Below are 27,763 nucleotides of genomic sequence, written 5' to 3' on the forward strand. Positions count from 1 at the left end.
CCATTTTCTACATGAATATAACCATATCATATGGGAGTTAAATGCTTCAATTTAAATGACAAAATATGATTCCTGCAGGTTTGTCCATATGTGTTCACATATAATGTCCATGTATTTGGCAGAGATTCACTGTGTTTACTTTATATCCATAATAAATGTTTCCCTTAAAAACTGCTCTATTTGTGTTTCACACAGATTTCATGTCTTTGCTAAATAGTTACTGTATCGATTTTAAATCAGTGAATCGTATAGAGCACCGGAGTCTGATGTCACTTTCAGTAGAGGGCGCCTATACACAGGTTCATGTATTTTTTTATTTGCAGTGAAATCTCCATAGGGCGATTTTAGGTCGCTTCATATAAGAACTGTGTTTGAAAAATAAACCGATCACCCCAGCCTTTTCACTCATATGGATATGAAGCATCGACTGAAGGTGGAAGAAGCCGTTCAGTGGATACAGGTGTGAAGGAAGAAGCCGTTCAGTGGATACAGGTGTGAAGGAAGAAGCCGTTCAGTGGTACAGGTGTGAAGGAAGAAGCTGAAGATGATACAGGTGTGAAGGAAGAAGCTGTTCAGTGGTACAAGAAAAGCATTGCAGAGTTTGAAAGCGGTATTGCTGTTGAGGTCAGGACAAGGAGAGCAGTATGATCAGGCAAAAGTGAAAATGGTGACTTATCTCCACAGGGCAAAAGAAAGACTTAACATCTTGGAAGATGAACTGGCATCTAAGAGGAAAACCCATCCTCAGAATGTCCCACCGGATCTTCCACCCCAGTCCTCAGAATGTCCCAACGGATCTAAGAGGAAAACCCATCCTCAGAATGTCCCAACGGATCTAAGAGGAAAACCCATCCTCAGAATGTCCCAACGGATCTAAGAGGAAAACCCATCCTCAGAATGTCCCAACGGATCTAAGAGGAAAACCCATCCTCAGAATGTCCCAACGGATCTTCCACCCCAGTCCTCAGAATGTCCCAACGGATCTTCCACCCCAGTCGAAGCCTGATCTAAAAAGACAGGTTGGACCAGGTGCATGCAATCACATCAAACCCTCCACTACTACCAGTCCTGCTCCCAGACCCATTGACATCAAGGACACTCCACATGTGCGAAAAGTGAAAAATGGAAAATCAACTATGAAGCAGCCCAAAAAGACAGACATGAAAAACTTTAAGACTGTGGACAGCAAATTGGCTAATTTGATCCTTGATGAAATTGTTGACAGTGGCACAATATGCTTTGAAGACATTGCTGGGCAGGACCTGGCCAAGCAAGCACTCCAGGAGATTGTTAACCTTCCTTCATTAAATCCAGAGCTGTTTACTTGCCTGAGAAGTCCAGCGCACGGCTTGCTTTTATTTTGTCCTCCGGGAAATGGGAAGACCATGTTGGCTAAAGCTGTTGCAAAGGAGTCAAATGCTCATTTCTTCAACATCAGTGCTGCCAGTTTGACCTCTAAATACTTTGGAGAAGGTGAGAAGCTTGTCAGAGCGTTGTTCGCTGTTGCCAGGGAAGTACAGCCTTCGATCATCTTTATTGATGAAATCGACAGCCTGCTTTGTGAAAGAAGCAAAGGAGAACATGATGCCAGTCGTCGATTAAAAACCGAGTTCCTCATTGAGTTCGACGGGGTTCACTCAGGAGGAGATGCCAGAGTGTTGGTAATGGGTGCCACTAACAGGCCCCAGGAGCTTGATGAAGCAGTACTCAGGCGCTTTACAAAGATAATCTATGTGACTTTACCAAATGAGGAGACAAGATTCATGTTGCTCAGACATCTTTTGGGAAAGCACGGGAATCCACTTAACACACGAGAGATGGCCCATTTAGCAAAGGTGACTGAGGGATACTCTGGAAGCGATCTCACTTCATTAGCCAAGGATGCTGCACTTGGGCCAATTAGGGAATTGGGACCAGACCAAGTCCAGAACATGGCTGCTAGTGAGGTGCGGAGCATCCAAGGTAAAGACCAAGTCCAGAACATGGCTGCTAGTGAGGTGCGGAGCATCCAAGTCCAGAACATGGCTGCTAGTGAGGTGCGGAGCATCCAAGGTAAAGACCAGACCAAGTCCAGAACATGGCTGCTAGTGAGGTGCGGAGCATCCAAGGTAAAGACCAGACCAAGTCCAGAACATGGCTGCTAGTGAGGTGCGGAGCATCCAAGGTAAAGACCAGACCAAGTCCAGAACATGGCTGCTAGTGAGGTGCGGAGCATCCAAGGGACCAGACCAAGTCCAGAACGTGGCTGCTAGTGAGGTGCGGAGCATCCATGGGACCAGACCAAGTCCAGAACATGGCTGCTAGTGAGGTGCGGAGCATCCATGGGACCAGACCAAGTCCAGAACATGGCTGCTAGTGAGGTGCGGAGCATCCAAGGTAAAGACCAGACCAAGTCCAGAACATGGCTGCTAGTGAGGTGCGGAGCATCCAAGGTAAAGACCAGACCAAGTCCAGAACATGGCTGCTAGTGAGGTGCGGAGCATCCAAGGTAAAGACCAGACCAAGTCCAGAACGTGGCTGCTAGTGAGGTGCGGAGCATCCAAGGTAAAGACCAGACCAAGTCCAGAACATGGCTGCTAGTGAGGTGCGGAGCATCCAAGGTAAAGACCAGACCAAGTCCAGAACATGGCTGCTAGTGAAGTGCGGAGCATCCAAGGTAAAGACTTTGAAGATTTGTGTATAAAACCCAGCGTCCCTCAACAGACTCTGAACATGTATTCACAGTGGAACAATGACTTTGTTTGGCGACAGCATAATTCTGAGATAAATAATAATGATTATTATTTTATTGTTTTATTTATTTAAGTACATTTTCATCTGGTGGCTTGGTATTTGTCAAACAATATACATTAGTATTAGTAATAAGTTTGACATCCCATTACTGTGACAATAGAGCGTCACTGTCCCGCCCCCTCGAGAGACCCGGAAAATAATTCCCCGTTCATTTTCCTCATAGACTTTTCAAAAAGTATTTATTTAAAGACGTTTACGCTGCGGACAAAGCCGACTCAAGTTGTGACAAACACAATGTTTTGGGCCAAACAAATAATTAGAAGAAAAAAACGGCACGTTACAACACTCTTTTTGTTGTTTTTCTTCTTCGTAATTATTTGTTTGGTCCAAAATATTATGTTATATTAAAATAAATGTTTTTTTAGAGCCCAGGATCACATTAGATAATTGACACAGGGGTGTTAGTGGCAGCGGTGGCCGAACGGATTGCGGAGCGGTCTTGATACCGGAAGGTCGCCAGTTCGTATCCCCGGACCGGCACGTTAAAATTACTACCGCTGAAGTGCCCTTGAGCAAGGCATTGAACAACTACCATGAAATGTTCTATGAGCAGGGCCTGGCTGTAAACAAGTATCTGATGCTTAGTCCAGTTACCCTGGGTAAATATAGTAACTTTGCTTTGAAAAATGGGTTATAAAATTGTGGGATAGAAATTATTAAAACAAAACAGAATTGGACCCTCAGACAGGTATACATTAGGTTAGCGGTTCTCCATATCAACATTAATCAACAGATTACACTATAAATGATACGTACTGTAGCTTGCGGAGTTAGTTCAGTCAGATATACTCGAGGGGTTAATACAGTATGCTGCATTACTAGGGGTGGGTGGACAGTGTTTGCAAGACCCATATCCAATCTATCCGTGAGTTATCTGACTGAACCACTGGCCAAATATTGGCAACATTTGTACACACTTTGATACAGACCTGCAAGGGTCCATTTGGTTCCATTTGTTTCTGTACACACTCAGACCTGTAAGGGTCCATTTGGTTCCATTTGCACACACTCATTATAGTCCTGTAAGGGTTTTTTTGTTTGATTGATTGAAATATTTATTAACAGTTTGCAGAATTACAGTACATTTCAAGCACAAACTCAATACAAAGACTGTTAACTGTGAGTGGACGACCCAATTAAGCATTACACTTGTTTACAAGAGGGTCCACCTTGTTCAATTCATCAAAACATTTAGAGACGTACAAATAGACACTTCTATATAGTCAAAGAACAGAACAGGAATTCATCATAAAGGAGGTAAAAGGGAAACGAAAAATACAGTGAGGGGAAAAGGGGTGGGTGGTGGTGGGGGATTCAGATTTTACGGGGGCCAGTTTCGAATTGCAGCCGTCCGTAGGTGCCCTTTGAGAGCGGTTTTGAAGGAGTCAAGGGATTTGCATGTCTTAATGACTGTTGGTAGGGCGTTCCACATTTTGGTGGCATAGCAGCGAAAATAATTTAGTCCATTTGGTTCCATTCCACCAGCGCATCTCCAAAGAATATTGATACATCTGCAAATGTCCTTATATGGAGTACCCTGATGTCATCGATGATGTCATACTGTAGTACTGATGTCATATGCTGACCTGAACTCTATATTTTGGCATGTTTGTCACGGAAGTCAATATATCGGCATACAGTACAAGGGACACAAATGGGTACAGCGTACTGCATTCCCAACTTGTATCGTTCCCAAGTAGTATACTGAGCTGCTCACTTGTGACGATGGCCATTCAAAGGAAGATTTATCTTGACCAGCTAGCTCTTGACATTGTCACATTACTGTATTATTTTACAATGTGTTAGTTTCAGGTCAGATGCATGTAGCAATACCACCTGTCACCACTAGATGGTAGCATAAGACAAGCATTGCTTAAGCCATTCCACAGTTATCATCAACACTCAACAGATGAGTTGTCTGTTAGACTGTTCACCTCAAAGTCTCTCACAGTCAATCTGATGTAGGTAGTTACAATTTGTATAACAGATGCAGCAAATAAAGAATAAACTACTTAAAATTGGAGATGTGTGTGTGTGTGTGTGTGTGTGTGTGTAATTCAGAATAAAGTGTACTGCAGATAAATAATATATCACTCACTATACATGTTTCCTTCAAAACGTATCGATCATTGAAAACAAGAATGCTCTCCATGGAGAACGCGTGGCAAGTGCATTCACATGTTCCTGTTCGTATAAATATCTTGGTTCTCTTTGTAGAAACCGCTCAGCTTCAGCTGTTATGACTGGGCAGTGGTGGAAAAAGTAATCAAATGTTTTACTCGAGTAAAGAGTAAAGAGTCTACTGCTTCTCTGGCCTGGCCGCCCATGGGGAATGAGTAAAAGTATCAATACTACAATATATAAATACTCTGTTACAAGTAAAAGTCCTGAGTTAAAAATGTACTTGACTACTAAAGTATTGTCATCAAAATGTACTTAAAGTACCAAAAGTAAAAGTACTCATTATGCAGAATGTCCCATTTCAAATTTTCAAATGTATAAACATCTTGATCTATAACATACATTTCAAGTAATAATGTTACAGATCCCCCGAAGCCAGAAGTAATAATGTTACAGATCCTCTGAAGCCAGAAGTAATAATGTTACAGATCCTCTGAAGCCAGAAGTAATAATGTTACAGATCCTCTGAAGCCAGAAGTAATAATGTTACAGATCCTCTGAAGCCAGAAGTAATAATGTTACAGATCCTCTGAAGCCAGAAGTAATAATGTTACAGATCCCCGAAGCCAGAAGTAATAATGTTACAGGTCCCCCGAAGCCAGAAGTAATAATGTTACAGATCCCCGAAGCCAGAAGTAATAATGTTACAGATCCCCCGAAGCCAGAAGTAATAATGTTACAGATCCCCCGAAGCCAGAAGTAATAATGTTACAGATCCCCCGAAGCCAGAAGTAATAATGTTACAGATCCCCGAAGCCAGAAGTAATAATGTTACAGATCCCCCGAAGCCAGAAGTAATAATGTTACAGATCCCCCGAAGCCAGAAGTAATAATGTTACAGATCCCCGAAGCCAGAAGTAATAATGTTACAGATCCCCCGAAGCCAGAAGTAATAATGTTACAGATCCCCCGAAGCCAGAAGTAATAATGTTACAGATCCCCCGAAGCCAGAAGTAATAATGTTACAGATCCCCCGAAGCCAGAAGTAATAATGTTACAGATCCTCTGAAGCCAGAAGTAATAATGTTACAGATCCCCCGAAGCCAGAAGTAATAATGTTACAGATCCCCCGAAGCCAGAAGTAACTTGTTGCAATTTACAATTGTGGGTCGATATGTACAGTAGTGCGTGCACGCCGTGCAGTGTCATTTGCGTGTTTTCATGATTTTGTCTGGAATATTTTTCAATTCAAACTTTATTCAAGACACTCACAGAGGGGTCCATAGGGCAGAACATAGAAAACATAAAAACATAACGGTAAACAAACTATAAATAAAAGCATAAACAAGGGGACATATCGGCATCTGCCTTATCTCTGTACATACAGGCTAAAGCGCCAGTCATCCATAAAAATGGTAAAATGGTGCATTTATATAGCGCCTTTATCCAAGGCGCTTTACATAGATTGTGCATTACATTCACCCATTCACACACACATTCATACACCGATGGCAGCAGAAACCATGCAAGGCACCAACCAGCACATCAGGAGCAATTGGGGGTTCATTGTCTTGCTCAAGGACACTTCGACACTAACTCTGGGGGAGCCCGGGTTCGAACTAGCAACCTTGCGGTTACCATCCAGCCACTCTACCCCTGAGCCACCGCCGCCCATAGCTTGGATGACAGCCTAACAGAGCTCTTAGCAGGGTTGGACAGTGCTACAATGTTCAGTCTGTTAACCTATGACTAACGCCAGGGCTCCACCGGACGCGATGCGTCTCCGTTGCGTGCGTAAAAAAACACACCGGTTCAATTTTAATGCACGCGTTAATGTCACGCAACGCAGGCAGTGGAGCCACCCTTCATTGATTAAAAAGGGAACATTCCCTGACGGTGACGGAGACGCGACGCGGTGGAGCCCCGGTGTAAGAAAGGAAAGAGGCCGCACAGCTCGTAGTCACGATGCCATAAACCTTATTTTTCCAACGTTTCAACAAACAGGTTGCCTTCTTATACCCTGAAGAAGGCAACCTGTTGTGGCTAATCACAGGAATTCAGTTAATTTCAGTTCAATGAAAGGAGAAATTAGGTCATATGTGAGGCTGTGCCTCAAATATGACGTAAATGTAATCCCCACACGTCTCATATTTGCCATTGACAATAAAAGGAGAAATAGGTCAGAAATTAGGTCAAATGTCCGCCAAATATGACGTAAATTTGTGGCAACACAACCATTCAAGGCCGTTGACAATGAAGGGAAAATGTACGTCTTATGTCGATGAGCAAATCGGCTAACCAGTCACATAAATTCAGTTGTTCATGAGATGATGTATGATGATAATGATAAGAGCTCCCCTCACTTCACATGGGTGTGATTTTTATCTATTGACTGACTGTGTTCATAATCTAAAAGCATTGTTTGATTTTGAGCACAGATTACTACAAATTGTATGAGGCATTATTGGATTTTTGAAGGGTCAGGGTTTGTGATGTTTTAAAAATCACACCCGTGTGAAGTGAGGGGTGCTAATATTTCAAGTCTAACTCATGTTTATTATATAGGTGATGTAATGGTGATATAAAACAAACGGTGCCAACACAAACATTAAACGCCATTAACAATAAAGAGACAATATTTACAATTTAGGCATTTATCAGACGCTCTTAATCCAGAGCGATTTACAGTACGCAAGAACAAAAAGCATGGCAATACATCACATACATAAAAAGGAGTTATCATGAAACATGCGTAAGCTAAGAACGTAACAGTGGAATATCTATATAATGAAACAATACTATACTATACTATACTATACATATGTACTATAAAGTGCTATGACTACATCAAATGCAATTCTAGTGCTGTCTACGTAACATGCTATAAGTCTGTAGAAAATGCTATCTAAGTCTACATAAAGTGCTATCTAAGGCGGCCCTTCATTCTCAATGCCTTTACAAAACAAACATTGAACTAAAGACAAACATTAAACCTGTATATAGGAGGGGCTAGCGCCCCTCAAAAATGGATGACAGTTTCAAGGAGTGCAGAAAAACTAAAGAGAGAAATGTGTACAAATAATAACGCCTATGCATAAATCGGCATTGCTAGGTATGTATGCAACCGTTTGTGTTCTGTGTGATGTCAGACCAGCCTACATTCTTTATAAGATATTACAACCATTATTAACACGTGATCTCAATACCAATATTCTGCTGGTAGTCACAGGATGACACTGAGATACGAATAGTTAGTAGGAAATATAGAGACAGAGTTACAGAGACAGGGAGGAGAAAAAATGACCCTGTCAAATCGACGGGAGAAACCCAAGGACTCAAAAGCTGACAAGGAGAAAGATTCAAGGCCCTGCCCTCAGGACATAGAGATGTCAGACAACATGGCCAAAGCCCCCAAGGAGCTTGATGCTCTGACTCTGGAAGACATCAATGAGAATGTAAAGCAGATAGAGAAGGCTGTGTCGGGAAAGGAGCCTCGCTTCGTTCTCCGTGCACTGCGCGCGCTGCCCTCCACCTGCCGCCGCCTCAACTCCAATGTTCTGCACAAAGCCGTGTCCGGCTTCTACACCAGCAACGCCACGGCCAGGGACTGCCTGCTGGGTTTCCTGGGAGAGCCCATGGAGACGACTGAAAGCCAGGTCCAGTTCTGTCCCAGGACGGGCAAAGCAGCTTCCACTCCTCTCCTGCCTGAGGTGGAGGCCTATCTACAGCTTCTAGTGGTCGTCTACCTCACCAACAACAAGAGATACTCTGAGGCCCAGACGCTTTCAGAAGACCTGATGCAGAAGATTGGGTCGCAGAACCGCAGGGCTCTGGACCTGATCTCTGCCAAGTGTTATTACTACCACGCACGGGTCTACGAGTTCCTCAACCAGTTGGGCGCCATCCGCAGCTTCCTCAACACGCGTCTGCGCACGGCAGCATTGCGCCACGATACTGACGGTCAGGCCGTCCTGTTGAATCTGCTGCTTAGGAACTACCTACAGTTTAACCTGTATGACCAGGCAGAGAGACTGGCGTCCAATTTTGTGTTCCCTGAGCTGGCCAACAACAACGAATGGGCCAGATACCTGTACTACACAGGTCGTATCAAGGCCATCCAGCTGAAGTATTCTGAGGCGAGGACGACTCTAATCAATGCTCTGAGGAAGGCCCCTCAGCACACTGCTGTGGGCTTCAAACAGACAGTCCATAAGTTACTGATAGTGGTCGAGTTGTTGTTGGGGGAGATTCCTGAAAGACTGCAGTTCAGACAGCCGTCGCTCAAAAGATCACTCATGCCTTACTTCCTCCTCACGCAGGTCATGAGAACAGGGAACCTGGCCAAGTTCAGTCAGGTCCTGGAACAGTTTGGAGAGAAGTTCCAGGCAGACAGAACCTACACACTGATAATCCGACTAAGGCACAATGTCATCAAGACTGGGGTGCGTATGATCAGTCTGTCTTACTCCAGGATCTCTCTGGCCGACATTGCTCTCAAACTACACCTGGACAGTCCAAAGGACGCAGAATACATAGTGGCCAAGGCCATCCATGATGGAGTGATAGATGCCGCGATAAACCATGAGAAGGGTTTCGTCCAGTCAAAAGAGGCCGTGGACATTTATGGGACCCGAGAACCTCAGATGGCGTTCCATCAGAGGATCTCTTTATGTCTGGATATCTACAACATGTCTGTTAAAGCCATGAGGTTCCCTCCCAAAGCCTACAACAAGGACCTGGAGTCGGCAGAGGAATGTCGTGAGCGGGAGCAGCAGGACCTGGAGTTTGCCAAGGAGATGGCCGAGGATGACGACGATAGTTTCCCATGATGTACTCTTCTTTTCTTTCTTACGGTGCGTTTTAACAGACGAGCACTTCTGGGGAATCCGTCTGGCTGTCGCCTGCTGTTACAACCAAGGTTGAAGCTCTGGGTCCTAGTGGTAGGAGGAGGGACTACAGGCGGACCCGTGGATTCATGACCGGGAAACCCCGTGCAGCTGGGCTTTAACGTTGAGCGCTCGGTTTCCCCCACGTCACTCAGGACCTCAAAGTTGAGGTCCTGGGAGGGACTTCCGGCAGTCTTCCGGGTGCTTCAAAACGCCACTGAGCAACTTCCACTGACATGAATAGCTGGGGGGGCGGAGCTTCGCGCCAGTTCAGTCTCTATTATATATATACTCTATGATTACAACACACAGTTAGAGCTTGTCTTGTCCTACACCTCCATTTCCCCTCCCTTCTGAGGTGAATTTTCTTTGGCTTGAATTGCTTCCTACCTTGGTGTCTCCATGAACCATGCACAAAGCAAACAAAATGTCTCAATAAAACTATGTACTCCTGTCTATATAAGGCAGAAAAATAAATACTTTCAATGTTTACAGTGTCGTTCTGTAATAAGTGCAAGTTATCTACAAATGGGCGTGTCTGTCTGAATTTATACCCTTAATGTTAATTAATGTTAATTAAGGGCTAATCTGGAGGCAAAGGATTTATTTTTTGTCGGCCAAGGATTTTTTTTTTATACAGCGAGCCCACTAAAAGCAAAGACAACAAACAAACAAAAACATTGCGCGCATGCACACACACACACACACAAAGATAGGTTTAAATAAACAATGTAATCTTGGAGTTCATGTGACCAGTCTGGTGCCAGTCGTCTACTCTATGACATATATATCTATGATGCATGACTCCATATTTAGGCCAAATCCACTGCCATTCTCTTCCTCTTACAGATGGCCAGTCTATGATGTCTGTCTTTCTTTCTTTCTTTCTTTCCCTCTCGATGATTCCTACTGGTTGACCCACATGATGTCACAGGCCTACATGGCCAGAGCTGAACTGCAGGACGTTCATGGAGGTGGACGGACGTTCAAGTTGAGTTCCAGCACGAGCCAACCGTAGTCAACAGGGTACTTCCGGCACTGACCGCCACACTTCTGGGTGCTTCAAACGCCACAATTTACAATGTAGGCATTTACCAGACGCTCTTAATCCAGAGCGATTTACATTAAGCAAGAACAAAAAGCATGGCAATACATCACATACATAAAAATCACACCTGTGTGAACTGAGTGGTGTAAGGTCTTATATAGACTGATCAGCTGTCGTCTGACGTAATGTCTGACGTAATGAAATCACACCCGTGTGAACTGGGTGACCATAGCAACCATGCTCATTTTTTGGTACGAACAGACAGACAGACAGACAGACACGTAAACTAACAAAGCCAGTCGTAGGAGTGGTTTACACCACTCAAAAAGTAGTTATCATGAAACATGCGTAAGCTGAGAACGTAGTGGAATATCTATATAATGAAACTATACATACTATACTATACTATACTATACTATACTATACTATACTATACTATACTATACTATACTATACATATATACTATAAAGTGCTATTCAATTCAATTCAACTTTATTAGCAGACTCGGGTCCATAGGAATGCATACACGGGGTTAACATACAGGAGATACAACAGGCAATACAAATCATAAAATAATGTAAAACAAATACATAACTTACATAACTTAACCCACAGGCAGAACATACAGGCATTTTAGCCAGTGTACCCTTAAACTTGATGTATAACGTGAACAGCTCACTGAGGGGCTTGAAAGTGCTACAATGATACTGTTTTTTGACACATCCAGCCTTTTCATAAACTTAAACATTAGATTTCTTAGAAGTGCTTTAAAAGTCCTCACTCCAGCAGTGACAAACATCTGGCTAGCACTGCCCCCTCTGGGTTGTTTAAGGAGTATTCTCATGGCATGGAAAATGATGCCTTTCAAGTTGTTCGTTTTCCGTAAACTTTTAGTATGTTATTTAGCACACCCAATGGTAACAGAATCCATTGAAAAATCTCTTCTATCAATTATTTGGGCTTCCAACCATATACTGACATATCTAATAGTGGTTTCATTGCAAACCGACCACTAGGGGGCGAGCCAAATTAGTTTGCAATGGTTTTTGAAAACCTTATGCCCATTCCTAACACCATGCCAAAATTCAAAAAGTAGTTACGAAGTGTGAAAGGGGTGCCATTTGTTCTTACACCATTGGTGGCAATTGGATGATTTGAGGCATTTTGTTCCAAAAATGTGTTTTGCAAAAATCCACCTGTTGGTGGCGCTATAACAGGCCAATGTGAAAAGGGTGGAATATATTCCTCAGCCGAGTAGGACAGTCTGTGAAAGATTTCCCGTAAATTGCACGCTGCGTTCATGATTTGAGGCTTTTTGTTTCAAAAGGGCCAATCCTGCAAACTATGAAAGCCAATGTTAGTCAATTAGGATGGAATATAAAATATCAGAAAAATCTATCTTGAACACATGACTATAGAGATAGTGTGTAACGATTTGCGGGATTTTTGGGCAAGAATCTGGAGGAGTAACATCAAAAAATGTGTTTTTCAAAAGTCGGCCTCCTGGTGGCGCTATATAACAGGCCGTTCTGGAAATTTTGCAGCAGAGGTTCATCATGGCCTCCAGGGAGTGTGTGTGCATAATTTGGCATCGACCGGGTTAACGGTGCCAGAGATTAGCTGTTCACAGACGGACGGACGGACGGACGGACAGAGTGCAAAACATACTCTCTCCCCGTGCCTTCGGCCTGGTGGAGACAACTAGTAGTTTTCTTTGTTACCAAAGTGGTGTATGAAAGGATGGATGTCCCCTCAGCTGGATGTCCCCTCAGCTGTTCACTCTGCCCTGTTCCCTCAGCCCATTTATGGATGGATGTCCCCTCAGCTGTTCACTCTGCCCTGTTCCCTCAGCCCATTTATGGATGGATGTCCCCTCAGCTGTTCACTCTGCCCTGTTCCCTCAGCCCATTTATGGATGGATGTCCCCTCAGCTGTTCACTCTGCCCTGTTCCCTCAGCCCATTTATGGATGGATGTCCCCTCAGCTGTTCACTCTGCCCTGTTCCCTCAGGATGTCCCCTCAGCTGTTCACTCTGCCCTGTTCCCTCAGCCCATTTATGGATGGATGTCCCCTCAGCTGTTCACTCTGCCCTGTTCCCTCAGCCCATTTATGGATGGATGTCCCCTCAGCTGTTCACTCTGCCCTGTTCCCTCAGCCCATTTATGGATGGATGTCCCCTCAGCTGTTCACTCTGCCCTGTTCCCTCAGCCCATTTATGGATGGATGTCCCCTCAGCTGTTCACTCTGCCCTGTTCCCTCAGCCCATTTATGGATGGATGTCCCCTCAGCTGTTCACTCTGCCCTGTTCCCTCAGGATGTCCCCTCAGCTGTTCACTCTGCCCTGTTCCCTCAGCCCATTTATGGATGGATGTCCCCTCAGCTGTTCGCTCTGCCCTGTTCCCTCAGCCCATTTATGGATGGATGTCCCCTCAGCTGTTCACTCTGCCCTGTTCCCTCAGCCCATTTATGGATGGATGTCCCCTCAGCTGTTCGCTCTGCCCTGTTCCCTCAGCCCATTTATGGATGGATGTCCCCTCAGCTGTTCACTCTGCCCTGTTCCCTCAGCCCATTTATGGATGGATGTCCCCTCAGCTGTTCACTCTGCCCTGTTCCCTCAGCCCATTTATGGATGGATGTCCCCTCAGCTGTTCACTCTGCCCTGTTCCCTCAGCCCATTTATGGATGGATGTCCCCTCAGCTGTTCGCTCTGCCCTGTTCCCTCAGCCCATTTATGGATGGATGTCCCCTCAGCTGTTCACTCTGCCCTGTTCCCTCAGCCCATTTATGGATGGATGTCCCCTCAGCTGGATGTCCCCTCAGCTGTTCACTCTGCCCTGTTCCCTCAGCCCATTTATGGATGGATGTCCCCTCAGCTGTTCGCTCTGCCCTGTTCCCTCAGCCCATTTATGGATGGATGTCCCCTCAGCTGTTCACTCTGCCCTGTTCCCTCAGCCCATTTATGGATGGATGTCCCCTCAGCTGTTCACTCTGCCCTGTTCCCTCAGCCCATTTATGGATGGATGTCCCCTCAGCTGTTCACTCTGCCCTGTTCCCTCAGCCCATTTATGGATGGATGTCCCCTCAGCTGTTCACTCTGCCCTGTTCCCTCAGCCCATTTATGGATGGATGTCCCCTCAGCTGTTCACTCTGCCCTGTTCCCTCAGCCCATTTATGGATGGATGTCCCCTCAGCTGTTCACTCTGCCCTGTTCCCTCAGCCCATTTATGGATGGATGTCCCCTCAGCTGTTCGCTCTGCCCTGTTCCCTCAGCCCATTTATGTCCCATAAATGTACTATTGTTGATCGATTTTACTATTGCGTTACTATTATGTTGGTGTGCAGAATTAAGCAATATTACACGAGAGGGGGTGGTTTAACGTCATTAATGCACGCCTGCGATGCTGCAGGAACGACCGTGCACGCGACCTCGCGCTTCTCGCCCTCAGGCGTCTTACTGCTGTAGCTGACATAATTGAAATTTCATTGGAAAAAAGAAGGAGCTTTCTATGGTGCTGAAACTCCGGTGCTGAAATGTGTTTGCTTCTGAGATTCCCTCAGCCCTGACCTACATTGTGTCCCCTCAGACCTATGTTTCCATATTCTTTAGCCATCGTATTTTGTCACTTGAGCTGGAACCCCACCAAGTGTACCCTTTCATACCGTACCATGTTGTTAGACTTTGACAAACCGCAAACCGCTTGACCAATTATCAGCAGACCTTTTGCCACAGAAAACACTCAAACCACCACCTTGCACGGAGTCATTCTAACAGCGGGCGACAGCCAGACGAATTTTCCAGAAGTGAATTATTTGTCTATGGGACCCGGCGAACACCGCCGATAGCAGGCGAACGGCCAATAGTCGAAAAGTGCATGGGCGGAGGAACGTCGCCCGAAAATATACAAATAATTAATCTTTTCGCCCGATAGCGGGCGATTAGGCGATGTGTCGCCCGATGCTCGCCCGCTGTTGAAACGCACTGTGAGGGTTCGAATCCACCGTGTCCTCTCGGGCAAGTCAGTCAGTAGGAGTAGTAATAAATGAAGACAGTTTTACGACGGTAATAAACCTTTAAAGTACCCGAGGCACGGGGCTACTCAGTAGGCTCAGTAGGCAACGCAGTCGCAGCGCGTTGTGAGCTTGTAGATCAGCTATTTTCGGGGCGCAACCCAGCACTCTTTAGCTAGTGGAGATGCGGTGTGTAACGACATGGATTTCTAAACAAATTTGTTCAATGGAAAATGCTGTGTTCAAGTTCAGGAGACTTCGGCGGAGAGGAGGGCATTTGCATTTCTTTCACTGTAGTAAATGCTGCATGTGTGGTCTGGAGGGGGCAGTTGTTTTACAGACGGGTAAAAGGGCAGGGGCTGAAGCCCCCTTTGAATTGATGTCTATGTGTGTGCACGACGTCCCTCCTGGAGATCATTGATTTACTGTCTGAGTTTCTCCCAAGGAATGCTGACTCATCAGACATTACATTACATTACATTACAGTCATTTAGCAGACGCTTTTATCCAAAGCGACTTACAATAAGTGTATTCAACATAGGTAGGGAACAAAAACTACTAATCACCAGAAGTCTTTAGTGCATTTTCTGCAAAAACAAGCAACCAAGAGTATACCTAGTGCTAAGGTAAAAGTGCAATATATCAGCTACCTATTTCCTTAAACAGATGAGACAAAATAGCTAAATCAAATGAGCATGAGCTAAAACAATTAAGTGTATCGACTAAACAAGATCCAATAAACAATACAACAATAGAAAACAAGCGTTCGTACAACTAGTTAACAACAAGTAGGTCAGGCAGAGAGGAAGGGTAGTGTTTCCTGAAGAGGTGGGTTTTTAACCTGCGGCGAAATATGGGCAGTGACTCTGCTGTCCTAACATCAGTGGGGAGTTCATTCCACCACTGTGGGGCCAGAACAGAAAAGAGTCGTGACCGTGTGGATCGGGCAGAAGGACCCTTGAGTGACGAGGCAATCAGTCGCCCCGAGGTGGCAGACCGAAGTGGTCGGGCAGGGGTGTAGGCATCAACCATAGCCCGGAGGTAGGAAGGAGCTGTTCCTTTCACTGCCCTATAGGCTAACACCAGGGTTTTGAACTGGATGCGAGCCGCTACGGGGAGCCAGTGTAGAGAGCGGAGAAGGATGGTTGTGTGGGAGAACTTGGGGCGGTTGAACACCAGACGAGCCGCAGCTTTCTGAACAAGCTCCAGAGGTCTGATGGCAGATGCCGGAGCACCAGCAAGGAGGGAGTTGCAGTAGTCCAGGCGGGAGATGACGAGAGCCTGGATGAGCACCTGGGCTGCCTTCTCCGTGAGGAAGGGGCGAATCCTCCTGATGTTGTAGAGGAGGAATCTGCAGGACCTTGTCACTGATGCGATGTTTGCCGAGAACGTCAGTTGATCGTCCAGGGTCACACCCAGATTTTTCGCAGTCCGAGTTGAGGTCACCACAGCATTATCAATGGTGATGGCCATGTCTCGGTGCGGACAGCCCCTCCCCGGGAGGAACATCAGCTCGGTCTTGTCCAGGTTGAGCTTCAGGTGGTTTGTCGACATCCACGCCGAGATGTCAGCCAGACAAGCAGCAATGCGTGCCTCCACTTGGGTATCAGAGGGGGGGAATGAGAGGATCAGCTGGGTGTCATCGGCATAGCAGTGGTAGGAAAAGCCATGGGAGTGGATGACAGCACCCAGAGATGTAGTGTAGAGAGAGAAAAGAAGAGGACCCAGAACCGAGCCTTGGGGAACCCCAGTTGTGAGCCTGTGTGGTTCTGACACAGACCCTCTCAGCATCACCTGGTAGGAGCGACCCGTCAGGTAGGATGCAAACAGGGAGAGTGCAGAGCCTGAGACACCCATCCCCTCGAGGGTGGAGAGGAGGATCTGATGGTTCACCGTGTCGAACGCTGCAGACAGGTCCAGGAGTATCAGGACAGAGGAGAGAGAGTTCGCTCTAGCGGCATGGAGCGACTCCGTCACTGCCAGCAGGGCAGTCTCTGTCGAGTGACCCACTTTGAAACCAGACTGGTTGGAGTCCAGGAGGTTGTTCTGGTGGAGATAGGAGGACAGTTGTTTAAAGACAGCACGTTCGAGAGTTTTAGATAGGAAGGATAGAAGGGAAACCGGTCTGTAGTTCTTGATCTCAGAGGGGTCAAGTGTCGGTTTCTTCAGGAGGGGGGTGACTCTGGCAGTCTTGAAAGTAGAGGGAAAGTAGCCAGATGTCAGAGAGGTGTTAATAAGGTGGGTTAAGAAGGGAAGAAGTTCAGGTGCAATAGACTGCAACAGAGTGGATGGGACCGGGTCCAGAGAGCATGAGGTGGGGCGACTAGAGGTAACAAGGAGAAGGACCTCGTTAGGGGAGAGGGGAGAGAAGTGGGATAGAGAGGGGATGGGGGGGGGAAGAGGAGTAGATGAAGGTAGAGAGGGGGGGGTGGCAGGCAGACGGGTGTGGGTAGTGCGCAGGGCACCAGCCGGGGGAGGAGGGAAGGAGGATCGGATATCGTTCACCTTCTTGTCAAAGAAGTTGGCGAATCGTCAGGGAGGAGGGACGAGGAGGGAGGAGGGGGTGGTGGTTGTAGGAGAGAGGAGAAAGTTTCAAAGAGTTTTTTAGGGTTGGAAGCAGAAGCCTGAATTTTAGTGCAGAAAAAAGCAGCTTTAGCAGCTGATAGAGAGGAGGAAAAAGTAGAAATGAGAGATTGGAAGGTGAGAAGGTCCTCCGGGAGGTTGCCATTTCTCCATTTGCGCTCAGCCGCTCTCAGGCTCCGTCTCTCAGTCCGCACTGAGTCCGACAACCAGGGGGCAGGTGGAGTTTGGCGTGCAGGCCTGGTGGTGAGGGGACAGAGATGGTCGAGAGAAGAGGATAGAGTAGAGAAAAGAAGATCTGTGGCGGTATCAGGGGATAGAAGAGCAAAGGATTCAGGGGCAGGGAGAGCAGAGAGAACAGAAGAGGAAAGATCAGTGGAGGAAAGTGAGCGAAGATTGTGACGTGAGGAAATCATGTGGGTAGGGAGGGGCTGTGAGGGGGGAGAGGAGAGAGAGAGAGAGTAGGACATGAAGTAGTGATCAGAGAGTTTCTTACCCTTTTCACTGGAAAGAGGAGTGACAGACAGGTTAGCAATAGAGCAGCCTCTGGTGAAGATCAGGTCCAGTTGGTTGCCCGCCTCATGGGTAGGAGGAGATGGGGAAATAACTAGGTCAAAGGCGGCGAGAAACGAAAGTAGTGGGTCTAGCTGCTTCTCAGTCGGGAGGTTGAAGTCACCCAGAAGGATGAATCCAGAGCCATCGACAGGGAAGTGGGAGACTAGATGGTCCAGCTCCTCCAGGAAGCCACCAGCAGGGCCCGGTGGGCGATAAACAACTGCAATGGTGAGCTTGACTGGATGAGAAACAGTGACCACATGAAATTCAAATGAGGTAGGAGAGAATTGTGACAGTGAAACAGGAGAGTATTTCCATTTTCTGGAAATTAGCAGACCAACCCCACCACCTGTCCGCACGGCTCTGGGAGTGTGAGAGAAAGAGTACACATCTGACAGAGCCGCGGGCGTAGCAGTGTTTTCTGGTCTGATCCAGGTCTCAGTCAGAGCAAGGAAGTTAAGGGAGAGCAAGGATGCGTAGGCTGAGATGAAAGCAGATTTGCCTTCCACCACAGCCGAGTGGCAATTCCAAAGCCCTCCCGTTACCACTTGCTCGACGTGAGTTGAAAGAGTAGGATAGATGAGATTAGTTGTGTCGCGACATCTGGGTGTAACCCAGTGTTTGTGCGACCGCCAGGAAGAAGAGAGGACAGGAATAGGAAGAAAACACATTGTAGATCACTAAACATATACTACAATACACTACTATATATGTCACTAATCAATGCTACAGCTTATCGTTCAGTGACGAAGTCGGACTTTGACAAAGTCGCCTGTCGCCTTTGTTCGCCTGGCCTTCGTTTGCTGGCCGCCGCTTAAAAGCTGACGCTTTCAGCTGGTGGTATAAGGCCACTTCAACTGATTGCTAATCGTCTGCCAGGAGTGCTGGCTAAACCACACACTTCACACTTCACAAGGAAATCAAGTGGGCTATACTACTTATCAAGTGGCCTATTACAGGGTGAAACTAATTACACTAGTCCAAAGTGCCACTAGCCTACTGCTTGAACACAAACAATACAACTATAAACTACAGACTACCACACAAGCTAATAATATAATACTAATAGAAAAGCACTTAGAGTACCACTACCAGCAGCTTGCTAAAATACAAAATAATGCTACTTACTCAACTAGACAGAGGTCAGGAGCTCAGTTCACTTCAAATGTTGGTTACACACTGAATAGGATACTCACAACCTGGCTACTTATCCCTTGAGCTGTGCTGGCTAAACCACACACTTCACACTTCACAAGGAAATCAAGTGGGCTATACTACTTATCAAGTGGCCTATTACAGGGTGAAACTAATTACACTAGTCCAAAGTGCCACTAGCCTACTGCTTGAACACAAACAATACAACTATAAACTACAGACTACCACACAAGCTAATAATATAATACTAATAGAAAAGCACTTAGAGTACCACTACCAGCAGCTTGCTAAAATACAAAATAATGCTACTTACTCAACTAGACAGAGGTCAGGAGCTCAGTTCACTTCAAATGTTGGTTACACACTGAATAGGATACTCACAACCTGGCTACTTATCCCTTGAGCTGTGCTGGCTAAACCACACACTTCACACTTCACAAGGAAATCAAGTGGGCTATACTACTTATCAAGTGGCCTATTACAGGGTGAAACTAATTACACTAGTCCAAAGTGCCACTAGCCTACTGCTTGAACACAAACAATACAACTATAAACTACAGACTACCACACAAGCTAATAATATAATACTAATAGAAAAGCACTTAGAGTACCACTACCAGCAGCTTGCTAAAATACAAAATAATGCTACTTACTCAACTAGACAGAGGTCAGGAGCTCAGTTCACTTCAAATGTTGGTTACACACAGGCAAACTAGTTGCCTGTCCAGTTTTTATGTTCTAGCAAGAAAGAAAAAAGAACACAAAACAAGTCTCTGCTCTATATGTGTAGCTTCTTGACACAACATGTGATTTTGGTAGTAAAATAATATTGAATTGAATGAACATAAGATTAAAACCTCTGTCAGCGTAAAGCGCCACATTACAATGCCTTACACTAGTATACTTTGCCTAGCACCATTGAGAGCTGTCACGGGTTACGCACGCACGCACGCCCACACATGCATGCACACCACTCTCGCACATGAGTAGGTAAATGTTGAACTCTCCCATATAGAGTTGTTAGTAGAGCTGGACAATAATAGTATCAATATTAATTTATATAAATTATCATCTAAATATCAAGGTATTTGGCCAAAAATATTGTGATATTCCCAGCCAGTCATCTAGTCCAGTGGACCAGTGGTCCTCGATCCTTTTTCATGTCAAGGACCCCCCAAATGAATATCCATTTGACCGTGGTACCCCTCTGTAAATGCTTTGTGCCACATGGACCCCCATCTGTAAATGCTTTGTGCCACATGGACCCCCATCTGTAAATGCTTTGTGCCACATGGACCCCCATCTGTAAATGCTTTGTGCCACATGGACCCCCATCTGTAAATGCTTTGTGCCACATGGACCCCCATCTGTAAATGCTTTGTGCCACATGGACCCCCATCTGTAAATGCTTTGTGCCACATGGACCCCCATCTGTAAATGCTTTGTGCCACATGGATCCCCATCTGTAAATGCTTTGTGCCACATGGATCCCCATCTGTAAATGCTTTGTGCCACATGGATCCCCATCTGTAAATGCTTTGTGCCACATGGATCCCCATCTGTAAATGCTTTGTGCCACATGGACCACATGGACCCCCACACTAGATTTGTGTTGTTAAAATGTTCACGACGTGTCGCGATGCCATGCATTGTGCACCTTGCACATTGGCTAATAATAACTGATGCTATATTTATATGATCTAACTTTGCTGGGGACCCCCTGGAATCCCCTCAAGGACCCCCGAGGATTCCCACTGATCTAGTGGCACACATGCACCTGACCCAGAGTGTCACCTCAGCTGTCAGGCAGAGAGAAACTGAAGGCAAAGCAGAAACAAAAATGTGCTCAATACAAGTCTCACACCCTCGTACCCTCATTATGGAACGCCCTGCCACTGGAGATCAGGCTCGCCGACTCGGTTCCTCGTTTTAAATCACTCCTGAAGACCCATTTCTACAAAGTTGCTTTTAATCCTTTATCGTTGTGATTTCTTTGTATTTTTTCACCTTTTTATATGTTTTTCACTGTTGTGCCATTATTCTGTGTTTTTGTTGTTGCCTTTGGATGTATGATATGTTCTATATGCTCTTGTTGTTCAGCACTTTGTGACCTTGTTCTTGAAAGGTGCTATATACATTTATTCAGTGCTTAATTTCAGCCGGAGCTTGGCGGAGCTCAGCTGCTTATACATCTTTCTTTGAGATTTACATTAGACAGTTAAAAATACGATCTTTCCCCCCCGATTCCGATCTTTTGAAAATTATGAGATCGGAGCCGATTTCTGATCACCCGATCCGATCGGGACAACGCTAGTGTCAATATATCTCGATATGTCGCGAAACTTCCTCCCGCGATATATTGTATCGTCCTCCCGGCAATATCGCAATAAGTACTAATAATAGTACCCATTGTTATGGACAGACAAGTTGCAAAGTTGCAGTCAGTGTGTTAACTGTTTGGAGGAGGCAAGATTCATGTACTTATTGGCCAGTTTGTGACACAAAGAATCTTGTGAATAAATACATAATTCCAGATTTTCCCTTTTTATGGTAATTCTTTCATTTTCAGTTACAGATATGGTGATATAACATTGATGAAATCTCTTGCGATATATTGAATATCGCAATATATCGAATATCGTGATATCATTATCGATGGCCTGTAATATTACCACAGATATGGTATTGTGAGGTACCCATATTGTCCCACCCCTAATAGAAAGGTCTGAGTTGGCTCCATTCATTCTTCTGTGTTCACTCAACCACATCCATCCATCCATCTTCAACCGCTTATCCGTAGTCGGGTCGCGGGGGCAACAGCTCCACCAGAGTGCTCCAGACTTCCCTCTCCAGAGCAACATTAGTGACTTCCTCCTGGGGGGATCCCGAGACGTTCCAAGGCCAGTGAGTCGATGTGTTTCCTCCAACTGATCCTTGGTCTGCCCCGGGGTCTCCTCCCAGTGGGACGTGATCCCTGGTCTGCCCCGGAGTCTCCTCCCAGTGGGACGTGATCCTTGGTCTGCCCCGGGGTCTCCTCCCAGTGGGACGTGATCCTTGGTCTGCCCCGGGGTCTCCTCCCAGTGGGACGTGATCCTTGGTCTGCCCCGGGGTCTCCTCCCAGTGGGACGTGATCCTTGGTCTGCCCCTGGGTCTCCTCCCAGTGGGACGTGGTCCTTGGTCTGCCCCGGGGTCTCCTCCCAGTGGGACGTGATCCTTGGTCTGCCCCGGGGTCTCCTCCCAGTGGGACGTGATCCTTGGTCTGCCCTGGGGTCTCCTCCCAGTGGTACGTGATCCTTGGTCTGCCCCGGGGTCTCCTCCCAGTGGGACGTGATCTTTGGTCTGCCCCGGGGTCTCCTCCCAGTGGGACGTGATCTTTGGTCTGCCCCGGGGTCTCCTCCCAGTGGGACGTGGTCCTTGGTCTGCCTCGGGGTCTCCTCCCAGTGGGACGTGATCCTTGGTCTGCCCTGGGGTCTCCTCCCAGTGGGACGTGATCCTTGGTCTGCCCTGGGGTCTCCTCCCAGCGGGACGTGATCCTTGGTCTGCCCCGGGGTCTCCTCCCAGTGGGACGTGATCTTTGGTCTGCCCCGTGGTCTCCTCCCAGTGGGACGTGCGTCGAGGACCTCCCTAGGGAGACGCCCGAGAGGCATCCTAACCAGATGCCCGAACCACCTAAGCTGGCTCCTTTCCAGGCGAAGGAGCAGTGGTTCTACTCAGAGTCTCTCTCGTGTGACTGAACTTCTCACCCTATCTCTAAGGGAGATGCCAGCCACCCGTTGAAGAAAACTCATTTTGGCCGCTTGTATTTGCGACCTTATTCTTTCGGTCATGACCCTCACTTCATGACCATAGATGAGAGTAGGAACGAAGATTGCTCCGTAAAGAGAGAGCTTTGCCTTCTGGCTCAACTCTCTTTTCGTCACAACAGTGAGCGGTACAGCGACTGCAATACCGCCCCTGCCGCTCCGATTCTCCGGCTGATCTCCTTCTCCGTCCTCCCCTCACTCGTGGATGCTTGAACTCCTTCACCTGGGGTAATGCCTCATTTACCACAGAGCGTGCATTATGATATGTTTTCATTAGTGCTGCAACTATCAATTATTTTCTTAGTGATTATTGTATTTATTACTTTTGCGATGAATCAAATAATTAAAACTACGGTTTAAAAGTATTATCCCCTCCCACACACATCTTTATATATGAACAAATCAATTGACCACCAAGCACTATTTTGTAGGCCTATACTTGGTTGTGCTAACAATTTGAAACCAGCCTATCTACAATATAGGCTCACAAGCTTCACTATTTTTAAAGTTATGAAAACATATATAGAGGCCACGTCTGTGGACTACTGGCAGTGTGATGCTTTTGTTTTGAATATTCATTCATTTTTTTTTTTATGTTTTTTTTTGTGGCTTTCGCCTTTATTTTATATATTTTATGGAGGGACAGACAGTAGGCTGACAGGAAATGGGGAGAGAGATGGGGGGGGAGACATGCAGTAAAGGCCGTCGAGATCGGGAGTCGAACCCGCGGCACACTGCCAGACTGGATTGGACCACTGAGCCATGTCCCAGGCCTGAACATTCATTCTTAAGGTCCCTCGTGTCCCTCACGCGAGGATACCACGGTCCACGTCCTGCCGACTACGCCAGATTGTAGCATTATGTGGAAGCGGAGATTGAACCCGGGGCTCCCACTCGCCAGACCAACGCGCAACCTACCGTGCCAATACGGCTGAGCCCGATTGGCAGGGCTGTTGCGGGCTGGGTCTTGGCTGGGAGCTACACAAGCACATTACTACAATAAACACGTTTTCTAATTTAGCCGGAAGCACGGATAAGATAACGCTGGAACATGATAGAGATACTGTAGCTTTGTCAGGATTCTTTTTCAGAAGCTTTGTAAAAACGTCCACCCCTGCTTTAGTTTGTTTCATTGTTTGTAGTTCCAGTGATTCCTAACGAGCTGATTCGCGGCCTTCTGGCCTGAAGCTTAGAATCTAAAATGTGCAGCTTACTTAACTCTGGTGGATTTTACTTCTTCAGCCTGAAGTCAAAGCTGCAGTATTTACACTCTATCAACACACTCTCCTTCCTTATTTAGCCTCTCTCTCTCTCACTCTCTCTCTCTCTCTCTCTCTCCCTCCCTCTCTCTATCTCTCCCTCTCTCTCTCTCTCTCCCCCTCTCTCTCTCTCTCTCTCTCTCTCTCCTCTCTCTCTCTCCTCTCTCTCTCTCTCTCTTCTTTCTCTCTCTCTCTCTCTCTCCTTTCTCTCTCTCTCTCTCTTCTTTCTCTCTCTCTCTCTCTCTCTCTCTCCCTCCCTCTCTCTCTCTCCCTCTCTCTCTCTCTCTCTCTCTCTCTCTCTCTCTCTCTCTCTCTCTCTCTCTCTCTCTCTCTCTCTCTCTCTCTCTCCTCTCTCTATATATATATATATCTTTTTTTTGCACATTTATAATAATTATTATAATAATAATAATAAATTAATCATTTACATTTGGGGGATATCTTTCACAATAATGAATAAAACATGTTCTAGAATGATTACTACATGTCAGGATATCACCCGTTCAACCCTTATTTTGAAGGAACACCGTGACCGGATGGTGTGTGTTGACTCTCCACCGGTTCTCAACCGGTTGTTGTTCTCTGCCTCGAGCATGAGAAGTACAGGCCGCCGCCATTACTGCGACCGTCAGGCTCCGTGCAATAAGCGTTGTTTTGACCAGAAATGCCGCCTGGGACGGGGATTTGGAGTCTTTGGAGGGGGGATTTGGAGTCTAAAGCGACTGAAAGCGCACGTGCGTGCGCGTGCACACACGCGCGTGCACAATCAAGATGGCGCAGTCCAGTGTCTAAGCTAACAACAGATAGCCATCCGAAGCTGATGTGAGCAGTGTTGTAACTAACGCCCTTACATCACGTTACGTTACCTAACAGCGCTACTTTTTGCAGTAACTTGTAACCTAACGCTTTACATTTCCCCATTTCCTAACGGCCTTATAGTTATTGTGCGAGCGCTACCCGCGTTATAGCGTTATTATGTTATGTCAACTTATGTGATCCGAGGGAAAAGTCTCCCCATGCAGCGCCGTGCCCGTGAGTCTATCTGTCATACAGGCGCGTCTCGTCTCTGTGCTGAGAGAGCCTCTCTGTGTTGTACTCTGTTGACAGTTTGTGCTCTCATACTAGCCTCTGAGACCACTCTAACATGATGAACAAAGCGCGTCGTAGAAGAGGTCATTGATTGGCTAACGTAGGGACAGATTTCAGGGTAAGCCAATCAGAGAGTCTGACAGAGTAGGGCGGGTCTTACTCGTATGGCTCACTCGGGCGCGCCTGAGCCATTGAGCAAACGGAGCAGCTGCTCCAGCAGATTAAAATGAACCGTCGCACTGCACCCCCACAAATATCCCCCCCCCCCCCCCCCCCCCCCCCCCCCCCCCGGCCGCCGCCGCCACGCTCGAAGCGCACTGCGCACCGACAGCCTGTCCAAACCGACCACAGCTTAAATAGGTGAAAAATCAACTGCGATGGAACGGGCTGCGATGCGATTATTGTTTCTTAAAAAATAACAAAAAAAACATTTGCACTACCCAAAAAGCGGCCCTGACACACACACACACACACACACACACACACACAGACAGACATGAATGTGCAGTAGCCTACCAATGCAGCCCTGCAGTTAACCATGTGGGTATTTTTAAACAAGGTCAGTAGTGACTTCTTAGTAGTGGCTGTCATGCTTTTAACATACGCGCGCGCATGAGTCCAAATCTGTGCTCCCCCACCTGGAAACAAAGTTAGGCGCCCCTGGGCTCACTGTATTAAACAGTACTAAACACAGACACACAAACCCTCGTAACGCATACACAGAAAACGCCGGTTGAACGAACATTATTACCACACGCTACAATGGCAAATGCGGATGACAGCGAGATCGGATGCTTTGAGGGTTGGAAATACAAGCATTATTTGAGTACTTGCGGGTCAAGGAAATGTTTTAACATGACATGGAGTGTCCCCGCTGTGTGTGATTCCCCGTACTTCCTTTATTATTATTGTCAAGCTGCTGCTGCGTCCCTCCTGCGCAGCACAGTGCGTCCGTTAGCCGTGCGTTAGCCTTGCACACCGTTGCATGCTAACGGATCCCCGCGGGACCCGTGGCCACCTCCCCGGGCACAGTGATAGGGCTGCCCTCTCCCCCCTTCCCCCCCCCCCCCCCCCCCCCCAGAAAAACATCGAGGTGAAAATGCTAATTATGTGGCAGACAGAAAGCATTGTCCACAGCCAAGAAGAGCAATGCAAATATAAGAAAGCATCTTAAATCAGTCCATGAGCTAGGCTGCCTCACATCACCAAAACAGACAAAGATCGAGTCAACTTGACAAAATGATTATATGGTATGTTGTTGAGGAAATGCTTCCCCTCAACGGTGGAGTCTGTTCCTTTCAGAGCACTGGTCAGCAAAATACTAGTGAAAGCAGGGCCAATGTGCAGAAATACATTTTCCAAATACCTGAACAGTGAATATTCTAAAATGGAAGATGAGCTCAAAAATACATTTGATGAATTAGAATATCTCTCTACCACTGCAGATAGGCCTATATATATATATCATTTTTTATTTGATTATTATTATTTTTTTTCATATTGCAAATTTGCACAGCACCATTTGTTTTGAAGGCAAGTTGAGGCTACAATAAAGATGCCTGTCAACATTTCTGAACATTTTCTGAATGTTTTATTGTTCCACTACATTTCATAATGTTAGGAGGGAGTTGTCTTTTCTCTTACTGTGCGACAGAACAAAAAACCGTTTTTTATATTATTATTTTTTTAAAGTAAAGTAACTTAAATAGTTACTTTCATAATTGAATAACTAGTTAGATAAGTAACTATAACTATAACTCTTTACTTTTTAAAAGTAACTTGAACAACACTGGATGTGAGTAGCCTTTCCACTAGATCGGATCAAACACATTTATACAAATGAATTAACGCATCTTGCGTATTTTGGCGGTGTCGCTTCCCGACAATTAACACAACATGTGTTATTTGTCGGGGATTGTGTTAAAAAGAAGCCAACGTTTCGACCTGTAAGGTCTTCTTTTTTATTCTTGTTCTATGTTCATCGCCTTAGGCCTTTAGCACCTCACCAACACTGCTGTGAGCCCTAGACACCAACACTGCTGTGCGCCCTAGGCACCAACACTGCTGTGCGCCCTAGACACCAACACTGCTGTGCGCCCTAGGCACCAACACTGCTGTGCGCCCTAGACACCAACACTGCTGTGCGCCCTAGGCACCAACACCGCTGTGCGCCCTAGACACCAACACTGCTGTGCGCCCTAGACACCAACACTGCTGTGCGCCCTAGGCACCAACACTGCTGTGCGCCCTAGGCACCAACACTGCTGTGCGCCCTAGACACCAACACTGCTGTGCGCCCTAGGCACCAACACTGCTGTGCGCCCTAGACACCAACACTGCTGTGCGCCCTAGGCACCAACACCGCTGTGCGCCCTAGACACCAACACTGCTGTGCGCCCTAGACACCAACACTGCTGTGCGCCCTAGGCACCAACACTGCTGTGCGCCCTAGGCACCAACACTGC

At 46.5% G+C, this 27,763-nt stretch overlaps 2 protein-coding genes across 2 annotated transcripts; both read left to right on the plus strand.

Moving 5' to 3' along the window:
• Window positions 1-935: 935 nt before the first annotated feature.
• Window positions 936-2,144, plus strand: LOC306923230 (spastin-like; the record flags this gene model as incomplete). The annotated part of the gene is made up of 1 exon (XM_079501262.1): window positions 936-2,144. The coding sequence occupies one exon, from the start codon at window positions 936-938 to the stop codon at window positions 2,142-2,144; it is 1,209 nt and encodes a 402-aa protein (XP_079357388.1).
• A 6,069-nt stretch (window positions 2,145-8,213) lies between these two features.
• On the plus strand, window positions 8,214-9,743 carry LOC306923231 (26S proteasome non-ATPase regulatory subunit 3-like; the record flags this gene model as incomplete). Its single annotated transcript, XM_079501263.1, has 1 exon — window positions 8,214-9,743. One exon carries the CDS (start codon window positions 8,214-8,216, stop codon window positions 9,741-9,743), a length of 1,530 nt encoding a protein of 509 aa, XP_079357389.1.
• Between the last annotated feature and the right edge of the window lie 18,020 nt (window positions 9,744-27,763).

Source organism: Electrona antarctica (assembly GCF_951216825.1).
Source record: "Electrona antarctica genome assembly, chromosome: 5".
Lineage (NCBI taxonomy): Eukaryota > Metazoa > Chordata > Actinopteri > Myctophiformes > Myctophidae > Electrona > Electrona antarctica.